The following is an 18,952-nucleotide window of genomic DNA, read 5'->3' as shown; positions in this document are numbered from 1 at the left end:
CAATTTTTCCTCTTGATCCCTGAGCACACAGTCAGTTGCATCTCAAAGCTTAGAAGGATTATGATTGAAAGCCTTTATTGTGCTAACCACAGGTTCAGTGCTTTTTGTGTGTGACACTTCTCACCGGTCAGGAATCGTGCCACCCATTTTTGCTGCTGCCTATGCTAGTTCTTTTGTGCTGTCACTCGTGGCACTTTTATCAAGATATGACTACTGGCACTTCATTTTTACCAAAACAGTTTTCAAGCATAAAGGATTCTTGAACCTCACATGTAAACACACAAAGGCATAAAACACAGAGCATTCAATGCACAATGATAATAAATGAAAGCATTTCACCATAAAACGTGTAACTTAAAATAAGGCTTGCCATGTTTCTGGGGTCGCTTGCAATATGTCCCCAGACTGTTCTTAAGGTCAGCCCCTCAGTCCCGCCTCAGTCCCGCCTCAGGTACTTCCGGCCCCCACCTCTGCATCTGCAGAGAGCATCACGATATCTGTATCCTCTCTTTGTATATACTCTCAGGCCTCCATCACACCGGGGGTGTGTGTGTGTGTGTGTGTGTGGCGTGTGAGATTATCTTCCTTCTAAACCACCCAGACCAGAACACAGATCATTAAATATAAACCTAGATTTAATTAAGGAATGTTACATTCAGAACAGGCAACCGTCACATACAAAAGTTTTACAGTTAAATATTATTAACCTGGCATGACATCCCTCTTTTTTCTCCCTGCTTCTTCACTCCTCTCTCAGTATCTCCCTCTTACTGCCTACTCCCATATTCATTCTTCCACTTATCCTTTTATTAAAAGGATGCAAACATTTTTATCATGGAATCAAGACTACATAGAACCTTTTCCAGATAATTATTTGCATTACGACACCCCTCCTCCCTGAGGCCTTAGAAGTTTGTCTACTTTTAAAATCTACTAAAGCAAAAAGACTCCAACATCCTAACTCTGCTATTGTTAAAATCCCAATAGGAAAGCATCAAAATATTAAATATTCAGAAAATTGTCTCTGTTGTTTACAGGGTCTGTCCTGGCTTTTGCAAATGATTGCCAGCAGGAAGAGAACAAGATGCCGTGCCTGTCCCAAACCTTCCTGTGATGACTTCAAATTCCATTGCAAAAGGTAAATATTGGCAACCATTGTGAAGCCATTCAGAAGCAAGCCCAGAACCAGTAGCCTTTTCACAGAACCTTTTCTATGGAAATGTAGAAGCAGCTGCTTCACTTTAATAATCTGACCGCCTTTTTAGTTGCAGGGGTAGATTTACAGGCAGACTAGGTTGGAAGCCCAAAGTTTTCATGGGTATCACTGTCTTTTCAAAGGGGAAAAAAGCATTTTGCAAAAACACAGGCAAACAAATGGTTAATATAATACTGTTACAGTGCAGGAGAAGCCCTTGTTAGCAAATAGGTTTGACACAGTTTTGAAGACACTTTCAATACCAGGCTATAAGACATTATGAATTTATGAATGAATTTGGTGCTGTTCATACCCAGTTTGAGTAATTGGGGTACTATATTTTCTTATGTATTTCATTTTCAACCTACCCTTCATCAAACAATTGACCCCAGGGCAGCATACATCAGACATAAAATACAACTAAACAATTCCAATAAAAATATTAAAGCAATATAAAATTAATCCGCGTAACCTCTACTCAAAAATCAGCGGCCTGATGATGGCTAAAGAGGCAAGTTTTTAGCTGGTGTCAAAGACTAACCATTCTTGGCACCAGCCAGCTTTCAAGAAGGAGGACATTTCACAGCGGAGGAGCTGCCACTGATGAGACCCTTTCATGAGCTGTAAAGGTACAAACCTAATTTGAAAATGGTCTAACAAGCAGGGCATCACCAGCATATATCAACACACCAGGCAGAATGGTACAAGGAGAGGTACCACACTGGGTAACTAGGACCTAATATTATTCCTTGGGTCACTAAACATTGTTAGACTATAACTCCCAGCTTCTCCAGCCAACTCAGCCAATATGTCAGGGACAGTGGGAGTTGCAGATCAGCAACATCAAACGACCCAAGTTTGAAGAGCATTGGTTCAGGACCTTACAAGTGGGAACTTTGTCACTGTGGTACATTTTTACAGCCTCATAGTTTGAGGCTACAATAAACCTCTTGACACTCTAAGGGTAGAAGGAGCATGTGGATGTCCAGAGTAGATATTCTGCATGGTCACTAATAGCTTGATTTCATGGAATATTCATTTCTGGAGACCAAAGATGAGGAACAGTGCCTTTTGTTAGGAAGAATGTCTCATGAGCATGCAGCTGATTATTAGATCATCTCCAAATTCACACTCCAAATCCAAACAAAAGATGGCTTCATGTTCACTAACACGACTTGACATCGGGTTGCGCTGCGCCAATGAACATGGCAATCTGCCCATGAGGAATGCCCTTTTTGTTTTATAACCCCATTTCAACCAGGAGACATCTAAAGGCAGCCTTGTATAGGGAAGCTTCTTAAGGCTTAATGTTTTACTATGTTTTTATATATGCTGGCAGCTGCGCAGAGTGGCTGGGGCAACCCAGTCAGATGGGCTGGGTACAAATAATAAATTATTAGTATGTTGTTTTTGTTGTTTTCACATCAGAACATTTTCATTCAATGCACTTTTTATTCTCTGATTTACTCCTTTTATGACCCCTACAAAACAAGCTGCCAACGTGGTCTCCCCAGATGTTGCTGGACTCCGACTCTCCTCTGACCTGACCGCTGGCCATGCTGGCTGGAACTGACAGGGGTGTCCAACAACCTCTGGGGGGCCCCATGTTGGCCACACCTGCCTAAGAGTCTTTCCCTTATTTTGTTCCCTAGCAGCATCCTAGGAGACAGGGCAACCTCCCTGCCCTCTGCACAGGGAGGCTCGGCAGACATCTCTACTGTCATAATTTTGGTGACAGGCAAAGACCTTTTAATCTCCCAGGCTTTAAAAAACCCAAAACCTTTTGCACCTTGTTTTATGCTGCTTTCAAATGCGGTATCCAATGCCAACTCTCTAACTGATCCAGTGAGGTTTGCATCAGTGACGTGGGGAGGGAGGCTTCTTCTGTCGCTTTGCACACCCAGCTGCAGTCTCATGTGCAACGCCCCCCCCCCCAATATGCTCCAGCAGGTGAGAGGGATCCTCTCACAGAGTGGGGAAGGGATGCCGTGGAGGGTCCAGGAGAGAAAAATCCGCAAAAGTCGCCTGCCTCCCTCCCTGTTTTACTGACAGAAACCTTCGCCAGGCTAAGGAAGGGCCATGGCTCAGTGGTAGGGCTACAGCTTTGAATGCACGAAGCCCCAGGTTGAACCCCTGGGAGAAGTGGGCCAGTGTAGCCTATTCTATAGTAATAAGTTGTTGGTTACTGCTTGGGCCATTGGCCATTTGCATGTAAGAGAAATAGGTACAGCACACGAAGCAACAGTATAAAATTCTGCATAAAATCACATTGCTATCTAGAATCATATATAAAACCTACATCCTAAAAATACACAACTCATAGAGCCTGCTAAAATGAGTGTACCACTGCTGAGGTGAAATCTGCCCAAATACTACTTGTCTAACTGTATGCATGCCAATAGAAATTATATCCCCAAACTGTTCCAGCATAAGGCAGCTTTCTCTTTTCCTGTCATCAGCATCAAGGACATAATGCAATGCAACCCTCTATAGTTTTTATTGTATATATTTTTTGTTTTATCATAGGTTGTATACTCCCTTGGAAACTGACGCTGAAGGGCTCCATAGAAAGTTGTTAATAAAATAAACTTTTAATAAAAAAAAAAACAAGTTACTACAAGGTTTAACTTTCAGTGACTGTACCTCAAGTCTGGATTAGCAGTTCTACTCCAAAAACATTAAACGTAACCATGTTACTCTGGGTTTGGTATTGCAGTTTGATACTGCTGATGCATCACATCATATAGTAATAGCAATTTCTGAAATGGCTTAAGAGCTACAAGATGTACAAAACACATAAAAAATAGACACAGCCCAAAAGGCTTACATGCTTTCTTTAGAAAGGAAGTTGAAAACAGAACAAAACATAAGAAGGCAGCAACAACCATTAAACATAGGCTTCCTGAAAGATGTTTTAAGAAGAGGTAGATAATCAACTCAGTAATACTTTTCACAAATAAGCAGCAATAAGACAAAAAGCATATAATGTAGGCAAAAAATAAGGGAAAAAACATGTAGAAAGCCAAGATGAGAAATCAGCAGGAGCTAGACCATGAATACATACAAAAAGGCAAGTTAACAGAACCTTTTATGCAAAATGGGCAAGGTAGGAGAGCAAAGAAAAACCAAGAGCAGAGAAACATTGTGTGCATCTGAGCCGAAAAAGTTAAGTAGGTGGCAAAATGCAAAACAAAAACAAGAGCCATAAGGTGGGATAGAGAAGACCAACTAAAAGGACATTACAACAAGTCAATTGGGGGGAAAGAAGATAATGAACAAGGTATGGGAAGCTGTCAGAGAAAGAAAATACTAAATCCGGGGGGTTGAGAATGACATAAGAATCCAAACACAAAACCAAGATCTTTAGAAAGAAAAGAAAGAAAGAGGGTGAGGGGATTAGAAATCCCATCTCTGAAAGACTTGGCCTTAAAAGAAAAGAAACCACACAGAGATAATAGCAAGATGAAAAGATGAAAGATTAACCAAATAAGAATATAAGTTAGTAAAGTGTCTCTGACCACCATCAATGTACAGTCAAATCCCATCATATGTGGAGGGTTTGTTCAAGGGTTGAGCATAGCAGAAGGGCTGTGGGGGGGCCTCCCTTGCACCTCCAGTGCCTTGCCTCCCTCCTCCACCTGTGAGCTGGCCAACAGAAGGGAGGAGGGCAGGCAGAGAGAAAGGAAGGCAGAAGGGAGGAGCAGAGAGAGCTGCAGGCAGAAGAAAAAGGCTGGAATGGAGCTGCAGCCCAGCATGTCTAGTTGAAATCATGTATGGGAAATGCACGCAAGACTGCAGAACGATGATTCATAATGAAAGACTGAATAAAGTGCCATCCTATGCATGTTTTCTCAGAAATAGGTCCTATTGAGATACCCCTGAATAAGTGTATATAGGACTGCAGCCTAAGAGAACCTAAAGGGTAAAGGCAAAGAATAAAAACAAAGGGCTCTCCAGGGAACCTGGAGAGTTCCTAACAGACTGGAAAAAAGAAGGAAAGATCAACGAAAGGAAACACAGTTAGGTGTGGTTAGAAAGGAAAAGACAGCAATCAAGAACACAACCATGAGACACCAAAATCATACAAAGAATATCACATTTACTACCTCTTGTTTCATCTTTCCACCTACTTCCTTTCAACGGTTCCCTTTTATACCCTTCAAGCCAAAACTATATTTTGTTAACACAAACAAGGGAGTCTGCTGGCAGCTTCACGATGAAATGCAGTTATTGTGGACAAGAACTCTTTTATGGACAAGAGCCCGTTCACCCCGCACTGTGTAAACAGTGGAGTCACAGTCTGACAACAGCTATTGGTATCAAAAGTTCTTACTTACTCGACAATCCCTCTGTAGCGTTTTCATGAGTGCACTATAAGTCTCCGAATCAAAATATAATCCTTCATGCATGTCTTGAAGAAAATCCAAGTCTTTAAAGGTGGGGTTGGACTTCTCTCGCTCTTTCCTGGATGCCCTCCTTTTGTACGTGGAGCCTTTCAAGTCATAGTTGAAATGCATTTTCAGTGATCGAGGCAGAACATTGTTCATCACAATTATCCTGATATTAATACCTCCCGACTGAACACAATACAGTCCATAAAATTTTGGTAGGAGTGTCCTTGGATTCTGGTTGAGATTCTTAAAAAACAAAATGAAGAAGCACCAATGAACATCAGAAGCACATTTAAAATAAGATTTCTGCATGCACCTTAATATAGACTAGGAAGTCAAGTCTATCCTAAACAAACCAGACATATACTTTTAATGAAATAATGCTTGAAGTGTTTTATTTTAAACTAAACTAAAAAAAAAGTTAAGCTCTTAAATTGGAAGGCTCTCTACACTGAGGACCAGTGGTGACAAGCAATCTAAATTATTCCATGCTTTGATTTGAAATTCCCCCATCTGCCTTAACTATGGTTATCTGTTACATAGGTACTGACATTAATCGTAGTGAACATTAACCACATAAACTGACGTTAACCAGAACACTAGCCCTTAGCAAGGAGTTTCCAGCTATTTTGAAATTCTAATTTAAAGGGAAACCTAATTAATAATAGAGGTTAATGTCACTGAATATGTTATGCTTAACTGCATTTAAGGCAGCCAGGGAGGAAATTCTGGTGAACAGTAGAGAAGATGCATGGGATAATGTGGCCCACTTCTGATCTCTCAACTCTGGTTAAATCCATGTGGAACACATTCTCCCCACCTTTTCCCACGACGATCAGCCAACATCTGGCCACCCCCTTAAAAAAGCTAGGGGTGGGCTGCTCGCAGCCCCAAGATCCAGCTTCCGATTGGCTGAGTGGGCACTGAACATCCTTACCTGAGGGCCTCTTGTGGCTGGAGGGGGGCAGTGCCAGCTATCCCTTCCCCCGACCACATCGGAAGATGGCAACTTCCCTGAACCCACCATGGTCGGGCCATTCGGCAATGGAGTCGCAGGTGAGCAGATATTCTCCCCACACTTTCTTTTTTGGCAAAAGTAGAGCCTATTACTCAAATTTTGGACAGTCAGAAGGCCTAAACAGACAAGTTCTGAAATAATGACTAGATGTAAGAGGTGGTAACAGTGACTCTGCTAGTATACAAATGCATAGTTTACTAAGTCTCACTCGCTGGATCATCACTTTGTTGTAGTGAGTGGGCTTGCATGTTCCTATGACCCTTGTGAGTGAAGCCGTTGGGAATCTCGTACTCCCAGCAGGGTCACCCAAGGCAGTAAGGTCAAAGGGAAGGAGCAAGACAAAGAATGATCCAAGAAGTCCTCAATGGCAGAACAGGCGGGTGATGACAAGCGGTATGTTACAACAGCTGTGAAGGCGGGTGAAGGCTGCAGCAGATAGGATCTACCGGTTCGTCATGACTACTCATGCCATTGGAACAGAGCCCTACTGCAAAGACTGTGTGTTGATCAGCGTGAACTGATCTACACATATAAAACAAATTCACGCACAGGCGTCTTCCAAAAACCCAACCCAAACCCCCAAAAGTCCCATGGCGACCGGCAAATTGTAACTGGGGCAGGATCGTGAAATCTGGAAGCCCCTAGTCATGAACTGGCACATGGGAGGTGGATACAGATTCAGTCGTTCTGACTCAAGGAACAAGGCAGTTGAGCCCCTCAGCAGCTGTATCCAGGACCGAGCAGCCCTTTTTAGGATCCACTCTGCTCACCCTGAAAAGGGGGAGGGGCTAGAAAAGGTGCCCGAAACATAGTCTGCCTCCCTTTTTCCCTGACTGGATTACCGCGCCCAGTGGGGTCACCACCTAGCGTTCGTAAAAGACAATTGAACTTTGGAACATGGAATATACGGACTTTGTCAGATAACACAGATAACAGGCATCCTGAACGCAGAACTGCCATCACTGCAAGAGAGCTGCGAAGTTTTAACATCAATATTGCAGTGCTTCAACAGACTCAAAGAGCAGGCGAGGGACAACTGAAGGAAGAAAAAGGAGGCTACACATTCTTCTGGAAAGGTCTATTTGAACAAGAACATTGAATACATGGGGTAGGCTTCGCTATCAAAAACAACCTTGTGAAGCTCCTGTCAGAAGTCCATACCGGCATTAATGAGTGACTCTCAACCCTTTGAATAAAGCTCACCAAAAACTAACAGGCTACTATTATAAGTGCTTATGCACCAACACTGGATGCTGATGAACACATTAAAGAAAAATTTTACTCTCAGCTGGATCAGAGACGCCTATCAGAGATGCCTAAGGAAGATACAATTATCCTCCTGGGTAAGATTTCGATCTGTGGCCTGGGACAAGATTTCGATCTGTGGCCTTGGGAAAGAAGGAATTGGCAACAGCAACCAGAATGGAATCTTACTTTTGAAGATATGTGCAGCACACAACCTTGTTATTACCAACACACTCTTTTGACAGAAAAATAAATTTAAAAATTCATGGAGGCATCCTCGGTCAAACCACTAGCACCTTTTAGACTATGTTATTGTCCATGCTAAAGATCACCATGATGTGCTCTTTACCAGAGCTATGATGAGCGCCAACGACTGCTGGACAGATCACCGACTAATACACTCCATGATGGCTATCAAGATTATACCTCAACGCAGGCTTCAAGGGAGGAAACCAAGGCACAAAATGAACACTCAATCCCTTCAAGATCCAAACAACTCCCCCCCCAAATTTTTTTAATTAATTTTCCAGATTTAATACCACACAAAATAACAAATAACAAAACATACAAAAAATAAAAACAAACATACATACAACACTTCTTACAGTTAAAAATCCAGATTACATTCCATTGTTGAGTGACTTCCTCAAATCCTTCCTGACTGATTTTCATCAAATCTCATTTTAGCAATTTTTCAATATCCACTTTCTAGTAAAATTAACCTGTTCAAATTACTAACTTCCTTTCTTTTCATAATATTCTTAATCCATAATCTTATACAATTCAACATAATTTAATCCTAAACCAAACTTAATACTTGAAAGTAATTCCACTTATGTTATATTATAATATTTTGCCAAATATTCCTTAAATTTCTTCCATTCTTCTTGATGCTCCTCCTCTTTCTGCATATACAATTCAATGTATCATATGCCTTCATTATATATCTTTAGGTGCCTTGGGCTGATTAACATTCCATGTCCTTTTAAATATGTTTGTGATAGGAGGGTTATTGGTTTGGTAGACAATGTAGTGTGTGCATGCTCAGCGGATGACCTCCAAACCATCCTAAATATCTTCACAGAAGCTTATGAAAAGTTTGACTTGTTGCTCAACATCCCAAAAACCCAAGTGTTGCACCAACAAGTACAAAATAACCCCTCTGCAGTGCCACAAATCCAACTCAATGGTGTAACGTTGGAAAATGTTGATCACTTCTCCTACCTAGGCAGTTATCTTTCCACAAGGGTCAACACTGATGCCAAAATCCAGCATCGCCTGAGCTCTGCGAGTGCAGCTTTCTCCCAATTGAAGTGCAGAGCGTTTGAAGACCGGGACATTTGCAAGGAAACCAAAATGCTTGTTTACAAAGCTATTGTACTACCAACCTTAAGGTATGCTTGTGAAACATGGACTACTTATAAACGCCATCTTCAACTCCTCGAAAGATTCCATCAACGGTGTCTCCAAAAAACCTTACACATCACTTGGGAAGACAGGTGAACTAATATCAGTGTACTGGATGAAGCAAAGATCCCCAGTGTTGAAGCAATGATTCTTCAACATCAACTTCGTTGGACTGGTCATGTTGTGCGGATGCCTGATTATCATCTTCCAAAGCAACTACTCTAATCCGAACTTAAGAAGGGAAAGTGTAAAGCTGGTGGTCAACAAAAGAGGTTTAAAGACTGTCTCAAGGCAAATCTAAAAAAAATGTAGTACAAACACCGACAACTGGGAAACACTGGTCTGCGAGTGCTCCAGTTGGAGAACAGCCTTTACCAAAGGTGTTATGGACTATGAAGACACTCAAACTCAGAACGCAAGGGAGAAACATGCTAAGAGGAAGGCACGCTTGGCAAATCCACACTGTGATCAACTCCCACCCGGAAACCAATGTTCCCACTGTGGAAAGACGTGTGGGTCCAGAATTGGCCTCCACAGTCACTTACGGACTCATTGTTAAAACAGTGTTTATGGAAGACAATCTTACTTGGCTACAAGTGATTGCCAAAGAAGAAGTTTAGTTAAGTACCACACCACAAATGCACAGTTGATTTATCAGCATCATGGCAAGCCATACCAACAGTTATGGTTAAAAGTCTTCATTTATTAACTCAGAATTTTAAAGAAGTTCTCATGCGTGTAGCAAATACAGTGGTGCCCCGCAAGACGAACGCCTCGCAAGATGGAAAACCCACTAGACAAAAGGGTTTTCCGTTTTGGAGGCGCTTCGCAAATGAATTTCCCTATGGGCTTGCTTCGCAAGACGAAAATGTCTTGCGAGTTCCTGCGGGGTTTTTTCCCTCCCCCCCCTTTTCCTAAGCCCTAAGCCGCTTATCAGCTGATCCGCTGATAAGCCGCTTATCAGCTGATCCGCTAAAAGCCGCTAAACCGCTAATAGCGCTAATCCGCTAAGCTGTCAATGGGCTTGCTTCGCAAGACGAAAAAACCGCTATACGAAGAGCCTCACGGAACGGATTAATTTCGTCTTGCGAGGCACCACTGTAGGAGCACAAATACAAAGGGGGAAAGCAGTATTTAAAATTTATCATGATTATGGTAAAGTGTTAAGTAAGCTATTAAAAAGGCAAGTTAAAATTCACACACAGCCATCACACAACCTCCCAAAAAGAAACTAAACAGGAAGAGCCTGGAATTTGAATTTATTTACCATGTAGTAGCCAGGCAACAGCTTCTGAAGGAACTCTGCTTCTTTGTGTTGAACTGTTTTGATTATGAACTCGTCATCACTAGTGACAAAGAACAAGGATCCACTGGCACCAGGATTGGATAGTTCTATTAGAGGTTCACTGCAAATAGAATACTGAACACGGAAAAAGAGAAATTTAATGCCACTATGGGTAATGGAACAGATTGCTACACAGGATCTTAATATGGCAAGGCAAGCTGTCCAACATGCATTGCCCCTTGCTTCAGGAAATCCTTTCTCTGCATAACAGCTTATTTATCTGCTACAGCTGATCTACACATAAAAAGCCTGCTGCGGACTGTTTTTTTCTGACACTGAATGTATGTGCAAGAGTGCAAAAATCTTGAGGGATTTTAACTATGGAGCTCTGTGCTTTTCTAGTTCAAGGTTACAACATATGGAAGCAAATATTTATATACTTTGCTAGACAATTACAAGGCAATTAGCAGATGGAGGTCTCTAAACTACAATTCAATCAGCAAAATCCACAGGAGTATTCAATTTCAATTACAATATTCCAGTAGAAATAATGACTCAAGGAGTTGCTGAGCTATCAATTAACACATCGGGTTTTAGGGCAACCAATTATAAGCTGAAGAATTAAATGCATGGTCAAGAACTACAATTCTTCATAGCACATTCTATAGAAACAGAAAGCTATTCCATACCACTCCTATTTTTGTAGGGGGGGGAATGTAAATTCTTACCAAGTAGTCATCAGGTTTAATACCAAAAAGTTCTCTGAAGTAGCGGAAGGCTAAAGGAGCATATGTCTTAAATCTGAAGTCAGGATAATGATGAGCAGGGGTCAAATTGCTCCCTTCACTGAATTGAAAAGAGAAATTTAAAGGTATTACACAAATTCGTTAAGAACAGAAATCTTACTATAAATATGAACCTTTTAAAAAAAACTGCCCCAAAAGCACAGTGCAGAGCTGAAGCAGGCAGGAGCAAGCCAACATGACTAAACAGGTGTCATATCCTAAACAGGATATGAAGTTTCAATACATTCTCAGACAATTTTAGCTTAATATGCTTCTCTCCTCTTCTAAAAAGAGACTAAGCCATTTCTCCACTGTAGGTTGGCAGGTGGAGCACAGGTCACTGTAACTAGGGACTGGCAGTTATTGCAAGCTCCTTTGAAGTCCGTTAGCAGATGTTGTTTGAATTCAAACTGTGCCCACACAGAGACAAAGCCAGCTCCATGGGAAAGCCGTTAGTGCAGCAATTCCAGTGGGGCTCACTGTCAGTGTAGATCAGCTAATCTGCATGGTTAGTGGGCCCTACTTGCAAATGAACAACGGGGAGCTCCAATTGTTCCTTGGAAGCCATGTCTTCACCTGCCTCACACTTTTTTTTTTTTAATAATTTTTATTAACAGGCCAATCACATCACATTATTCAAATCACATTAGTTCCAAATTATACAGCCAAATTTTAAATTTTGTTGAGGATACCCATACATCAAGCTCCGCACGAGTCCAAAATTCTGGATAACTCCAGGCATCACTTATTTTACTGCTTTAATTAGACAGTTCTATCCAGTTCGATCCGGATAGTCCTTTATTACTTTCTTTCTCATCTTGTTGTTATCATATATTCCTTTCTTTGCAATCTCTGATGATTCTCACAAGCAGACTGAAAACTGGCGTCTCTGTCTGGGTTTTGTACTCTTCATATCGCTCAGGGACAGCCTCTGTTCAACGCTTCCATAAACAAAGTTAATCTTCGGTCTGTCCTTTATTTTTTCTCAGGCTAGCCAAATAAATCAAATAAATCAGGGGGCTCTGTCAGGTGAAATTTGCATTCCAACACTCCTTCTCTTTCGAACGATCCTGATTCTCCTCCCCCCTGTCCTTCTTTCTCCAGCAAGCCTGTCTTGGCGAGACGCCATTTTTTAACTGCGTCATAAAAATTTTCCTCTTTCTCACCGTTCACCAGACTTCTCTCCTGTTGTAATCCATCCCCACACAGTTCTTAAAATCCTGCTTATGATTAATAAAAACGTGACAATCTTATTTCTTTCTGGGGTGAAGGGTTATTAATATCACATCGTACAAAGAAAAAAATAGTTTTTTCCTCCACCCCCCCCTTCGTTCCAAACATACAGTCTCCTAGTGGCGATTCATCAGAAGATTTACTTATCCATCCGTCACTCCCGGCAACAGAGATCCATTAATCAGCAGCCTTATCTGTCGAGCTTTACTTGATGTATGTGCTTCAGCTTCATTTCCAATCGTATGTTTCCAATTATAATTCCGAGCTGAAGCAACCAGCACGCGCTAATTGGAATTGGCGTCAGGAAGATCTGACTTCACCGAGGGCTCGTGCCAAGTGTTCGGCACTGCCATCTCTCGGATCAGGGGGTGCATTGTGAACACCGCTGGCAAGACAGGTCCCCCCATATCCTGGGGGGGGGGAGGGAAGGCTGCATACTTCCCATAGCAGCCCCTTAATTACCTTGTATGGGTCAGGGAGATGTTATTGTCGGCCATCTTCCAACGCGCCACCTGGTGGCCCCCCTCACCTGCCTCACACTTGATGTCACCTGTGACATCCAGGGGGGGCATAGTCTTGGGAAAACTGCCTCTGTAGACTCCCCACCCCTGGGCTTAAGGCATTAACACAGCATGCCAATATTTTTTCCTAATGGAGCATTAATCACTGTTGAAAAATATCCTCCACGATAACTCAAGCTCTTATCTGAAAAAAAAGTGTTAATTTTTGTGATCGTGTATTGCTTCAGGAGTAAATGAAGGAAACCCAGTGGATTTACCCTAGCCATGCCAAAGGCTACATCTTTAAATCACTGCAGAAGGTAGTGCCTGAGTACCACTATAGGAGTATGATTTCTAGCCCAGTAGAATGGAGATATCCATGCACATCTGAATTCCATGAATGTGTCCTGAAAATAGTTAAAGGAAAGCAACTGTGCCTCAAACTAACAGAATGCTGTTCAGTTCTTGTTCTGGCTTGGACTCAACCGACTTTTGTAACAACACCACCAAAAGAAAAGAAAAAGAAATTGCAAAGTAATTTTTTTCATGCTCAAAAGAACTAGACTTCTTTTTTGTGGAACTTTTTGATATGAATATGATACATCATTAAAGCAGCCCACATTTGTCTTTGAGTATAGGGGTGGAGCTATGCTGTGTTTTTATAGAGGTTGCCCAATTCTGCATCAAATGCTGTAGTAGCCAACAGGTGAGGAGTGGCGAGAGAAAAAAGACTCCCAAATGGTGCTAGAAAACAGTGAACTGGGCAGGAGTGGAGAAAGAGCCCTGTATGTTTCAGGTGTGAAATTCTTCTTCAGAGTCAATGGAAAAAATCAATTTCCTAACTTGGAAATATGGTGCTCTTTTAAAAACCAGTAAAGCAAGATGAGCACCGCAACCCCAGAGTCATCCGTGAGTGGACCTAACGGTCAGAGGTCCCTTTACCTTTATACATAGCCTACTATTACAAGTTATAATATCACAATTAAGTGAACAAAGCAAATCAGGACAAATGCAGCCCCCCTTCAGATATTAGAAGAATCAAATCTAATGCAGACGCGTGAGACCAGTTTCTCATCCTGGGTGAGCTCACACAGCTTGGGCAGAGTTGCAGAAGTGCAGCACCATCATGAAGGAACCCTTCCCAAACCCTTGTGATTACGGATGAAATTTAGAGGGGGGTGGAGGAAGAGGAGAAACTCACAGATAATAATAATTATTATCACAGATAATAATTGTCATCTACTTGGGAACTCTTTAATAGTTGCGCTATCAAAAACTAAATAACTGGTCCTCATCATTTATTTCAAAATTCAAAAACTGCAACCATTTTATTGCTGGATGGCAAGGCAAGCAAGGCAACCACATCCTTTTATCTAGGGAAGGTTGCAAAGAAGATGAGGAACTATTTGCATAATATCCCAAATGCAGCTTCAAGGCAAAAACCTAATGCAAAGCAAGCACTCAGTCATATTTATGTGCCATGGTAACTATCAGTCAACAAGTGTACTGCGTATATCCAAAATACATTCATGCCATTTTCATTTGAACCTACTTTTCATCCAGATGGGTGGCGTATAAATAATAAATTATTATTATTATTATTATTATTATTATTATTATTACCGTATTATTATTATTATTATTATTTCCTTTTGAAAGTAAATGAAGGAATTCATAGTTTGCTTATTGTTATCACTCAGATTTGTTAGTCTCTTGTTATCCAAAGATCTCCAAGTGTCTTACAATACTCTTAAAAACACAAAGAAATGCATTTATAAACAAAACAGAGAAAACAACAGCCCACATATCAGCCACGGGAAGCTTTGAAGGCACATTAAAAGGTGGGGGGGAGAAGTCTTTACCAGATGTTGAAAATATGTCAGCGAAGGGGCACATTGGAACCTACTGAGAAGTGCATTCCACAGATGGAGAGCCCACATGGCAAAAACCCCCTGAGCCTCCCTAAGAGGCGGGACCTAGAGAAGGGCCTCATACAAAGATCTAGGGTTTATAGAGTGAGAGGCATTCCAGAAGATATTGGGGTCCTGAACCAAAAAGAGCTTTAAAGGTCAAAACCAGCACTCTGAATTGGGCTCAGAAGCTTTAAGGCAGCTAGTGTATTTGGAACAGAATTGGTGTTTTGTGATCTACTTGTCTTGAACCTGTCACCAGCCAGGCAGCTGCACTCTGCCCTAACTGGAGCTTCCGACCCATTTTGAAAGGCAGCTTCTTGTACTGTGTGTTGCAATAATCCAACCTGAGAACATACCGTAATTTTCACTCCATAACACGCAGTTTTTTCCTCCTAGAAAGTAAGGGGAAATGTCTGTGCGTGTTATGGAGCGAATGCCTACGGATGGCGGGGGAATCTGCTGCAGTTGTGAGCAGTCCGTGGCTCGCTTTGAAACAGCAAAGCGGGTGTAAGCGGCTCCTGTCAGCGAGCCCAGCCAGGGAGGAGGGAGAGAAGCAGAGCGGGGTTGGCTGCTTTAAAACAACCCCGTGCTCTATGTCCCTGCCTGCAGTTTTTTGCTGTCCGATTTTTGATTAGCCACTGTAGGGGCTGTGTGTGTGTGTGCTTGAGCTATCGTTCTCCTTCTCTTGCTTCCGGTTCACTCTCCCAGCACCCCTGCGCTCTCCTGAGACTTTAGGATTGATACTCTGTGTGTCTGTGTGAGGCATCATTCTCCTTCTCTTGCTTCCCCTTCACTCTCCCAGCGCCCCTGCGCTTTCCTGCGACTTTAGGATTGATACTCTGTGGGGGGGGGGAGTGTTCTCCTTCTCTTGCTTCCCCTTCACTCTCCCAGCGCCCCTGCGCTCTCCTGCGACTTTACGATTGATACTGTGTGTGTGTGTGTGTGTGTGAGTGAGTGAGAGAGAGAGGGGGGGGGCATCGTTCTCCTTCTCTTTCTTCCCGTTCACTCCCCCAGCGCCCCTGCGACTTCCAGCACCCCTGCGACTTTAGGGCGACTTTAGCATGGATCCACATGGATCCCCAGAATTTTTGCATTGGGCTACCCCAAACTCACCGTCAGATCACATGTCTGTGGCCACAGCATGAACCACAAAAATCATACATCCACTGTTTCGTTTAGAATATTTTTTTCTTGTTTTCCTCCTCTAAAAAGTACATGCGTGTTATGGTCTGGTACGTGTTATAGAGCGAAAAATACGGTAGATTACTGTGTCCAAATTATCAGCATCCAGGTAGGGTTGTAATTGTGTCAGCAGGCTGACCTGATGGAAAGCACTCTTGTCACTGAGGCCACCTGCACATCAAGTGGCAAGAGCAGATTCAGGAGAACTCTCAAATTACGAACCTTTTTCTAAAACAGTCTGTCAGGGCCAATGAGGCCACTGCCTGGGGCAGACCTCAGAGGGGTATAGTACTGACCTTTGAGGGGCACAGTGATATAAAAAATAATCTTTGTCGTATCTTATAAATGTTTGATAACATTTTAATTCCATTATATATTTTGATGAATTTTATCATTTTTGAAGTAATTCATACATTAGAATTGTTTATGTATATATGAAATAGACCACAGAGTTGACTGGAAGTTATATACACACACAAAGTGAAAATGCACTTAATTTAAAATTTTACAGTCATAGCTTATTTAGAAAATGTATTCATTTTTCATTTTTCTAGTGAGCTATGGATGATTAAAAAATGACCATCTGGAGCTCAATTTGGCAACAAAAGGCAGAAAAAGCTAAGGCGTAAGCAAAGCAAGGAAGTCTTCCTGAAATACCTTTGTACAAAGAAAGCAATTAAAAAACATGAATATGTCTATATTCCTGTTGAAACCAGCACTGAGGGAGCAGAATGTGGGCTCCTACTACCACTAAGACAGAAGTTTCACAAATTGGAGATATTTCTGGAAAAACACGCAGAGGAAAACGAGGATGTCAAGAAGTGAGAGTACTGCAGAGTCTGCAGAAGAAGATGGTATTGTGCCTAACTTGAATTAGTTACCCTGCTAACTTGGCTAACTATTGCAGTGATAATTTATACATTGTCCCATGATTTCCCCAAAGACTAAAATCAGAAGATTTTCTACAAGAGGAGACTAGCAAATGATGAAGAAGTGTCTCATCCATGGTTCAACATCAAAAGATGTGGGTTGTTGTTTTTTGCTGTAAGTTGTTCAGCAAAAAAAAAAAAAAAAGGTGCCTCAACTGTACAAGAAACAGGTTTAAAAGACTGGAAGAACATTGGTGCAATTCTGTATTCACCCGAGAGGAATACTGACGATTTAAAAAGCTATCAGACCTGGATAACTTAAATTGTACTTATCTAAAGGAAAAACAATTGAAGATATTTACCAACAGAAAATTAGGCAAGAAGAACAATAATGACAACAAATCTTGGAATGTTTGATTGCTTTGCTCAGAATTTTTTGCATTGCAAAACTTGACATTCCGTGGTAGAACTGAAAAGTTGTACAGTGCTAGCAACTGAGTTTTTTTGAAGTTTGTCTTATCTAGTCTTTTTTGATCCTATTATGAATTAACATTTGTGCAGATACAGATAGGTAGCCGTGTTGGTCTGCCATAGTCAAAACAAAAAAATTCCTTCCAGTAGCACCTTAAAGACCAACTAAGTCAGTTCTTGGTATGAGCTTTCGTGTGCATGCACACTTCTTCAGATACACTGAAACAGAAGTTTCCAGACCTTTCTATATAGTGAGAAGGTGGGGAGGGGTATTACTCAGAAGGGTGGTAGGAATGGGTGATTGGCAGATAGCTGTGATGAGCCTGTTGACGACTCTTAACGACTGCAATAGGTCTTACAGGAGGAAGCAAGGGGTGAAAAGGTGAAAAATGGCTTTGTCATGTATAATGAGATAAGAATCCTAGGTCTTTGTTCAGGCCAGGTTTTTCCATTGTTTTAAGTTTGGTGATAAGTTGTAATTCAGCAGCTTCTCTTTCCAGTCTATTTCTGAAATTCCTTTGTAGTAAAACAGCTACTTTGAGATCTTGTATAGAATGTCCTGGGAGATTGAGAACACTTCAATCTCCCAGGACATTCTATACAAGATCTCAAAGTAGCTGTTTTACTACAAAGGAATTTCAGAAATAGACTGGAAAGAGAAGCTGCTGAATTACAACTTATCACCAAACTTAAAACAATGGAAAAACCTGGCCTGAACAAAGACCTAGGATTCTTATCTCATTATACATGACAAAGCCATTTTTCACCTTTTCACCCCTTGCTTCCTCCTGTAAGACCTATTGCAGTCGTTAAGAGTCGTCAACAGGCTCATCACAGCTATCTGCCAATCACCCATTCCTACCACCCTTCTGAGTAATACCCCTCCCCACCTTCTCACTATATAGAAAGGTCTGGAAACTTCTGTTTCAGTGTATCTGAAGAAGTGTGCATGCACACGAAAGCTCATACCAAGAACTGACTTAGTTGGTCTTTAAGGTGCTACTGGAAGGAATTTTTTCATTTGTGCAGAGTTAAAGATCATGAAACAATGGTTTACTACCTAGAAAAAAGATATCCAAAACGAGCTTATACAGCTTCTAGTAAAAAATTTAGCACATGCAAACTCAGCCAAATATTACTCAATAATTCTGGACTGCACACTTGATGTTAGTCATATTGAACAAATGACAATTGTTGCTGTAATCAAACCATCAGGGAATGAGATGTCCGAGCCTGACGTTATAGTAAGAGCATTTCTTGGAGAATACAGGTACCTTTATAACAGAAACTTCTTGGACAACTTGAGCAAATGGGACTATCAATTGAGTACAGTGGTACCTCGGGTTAAGTACTTAATTCGTTCCGGAGGTCCGTTCTTAACCTGAAACTGTTCTTAACCTTAAACTTTAGCTAATGGAGCCTCCCACTGCCGCCTCACCGACACCGCGTGATTTCTGT

The 18,952-nt window shown here is 41.6% G+C and overlaps 1 protein-coding gene across 5 annotated transcripts in view; it reads right to left on the bottom strand.

Moving 5' to 3' along the window:
* Nucleotides 1-18,952, bottom strand: part of PIP5K1B (phosphatidylinositol-4-phosphate 5-kinase type 1 beta) — a gene marked incomplete at its 3' end in the record, with an annotated part of 90,121 nt that overhangs the window by 37,446 nt on the left and 33,723 nt on the right. For 4 of the 5 annotated variants that reach the window (XM_081881007.1, XM_081881005.1, XM_081881008.1 and 1 more), the window contains exons 5-7: nucleotides 11,270-11,387; nucleotides 10,524-10,676; nucleotides 5,533-5,832 (exon numbers count right to left, since the gene is read on the bottom strand). In XM_081881007.1, the coding sequence (XP_081737133.1) occupies nucleotides 5,533-5,832; nucleotides 10,524-10,676; nucleotides 11,270-11,387 (571 nt within the window). The remainder of the gene's footprint in view (nucleotides 1-5,532; nucleotides 5,833-10,523; nucleotides 10,677-11,269; nucleotides 11,388-18,952) is intronic. The other variant, XM_081881009.1, reaches the window with a different exon arrangement.

Source organism: Podarcis erhardii (assembly GCF_964252035.2).
Source record: "Podarcis erhardii genome assembly, chromosome: 11".
Classification (NCBI taxonomy): Eukaryota; Metazoa; Chordata; class Lepidosauria; order Squamata; family Lacertidae; genus Podarcis; species Podarcis erhardii.
Note: the sequence above shows the minus strand (reverse complement) of the source record. Positions and strands in the feature narration are given on the sequence as shown.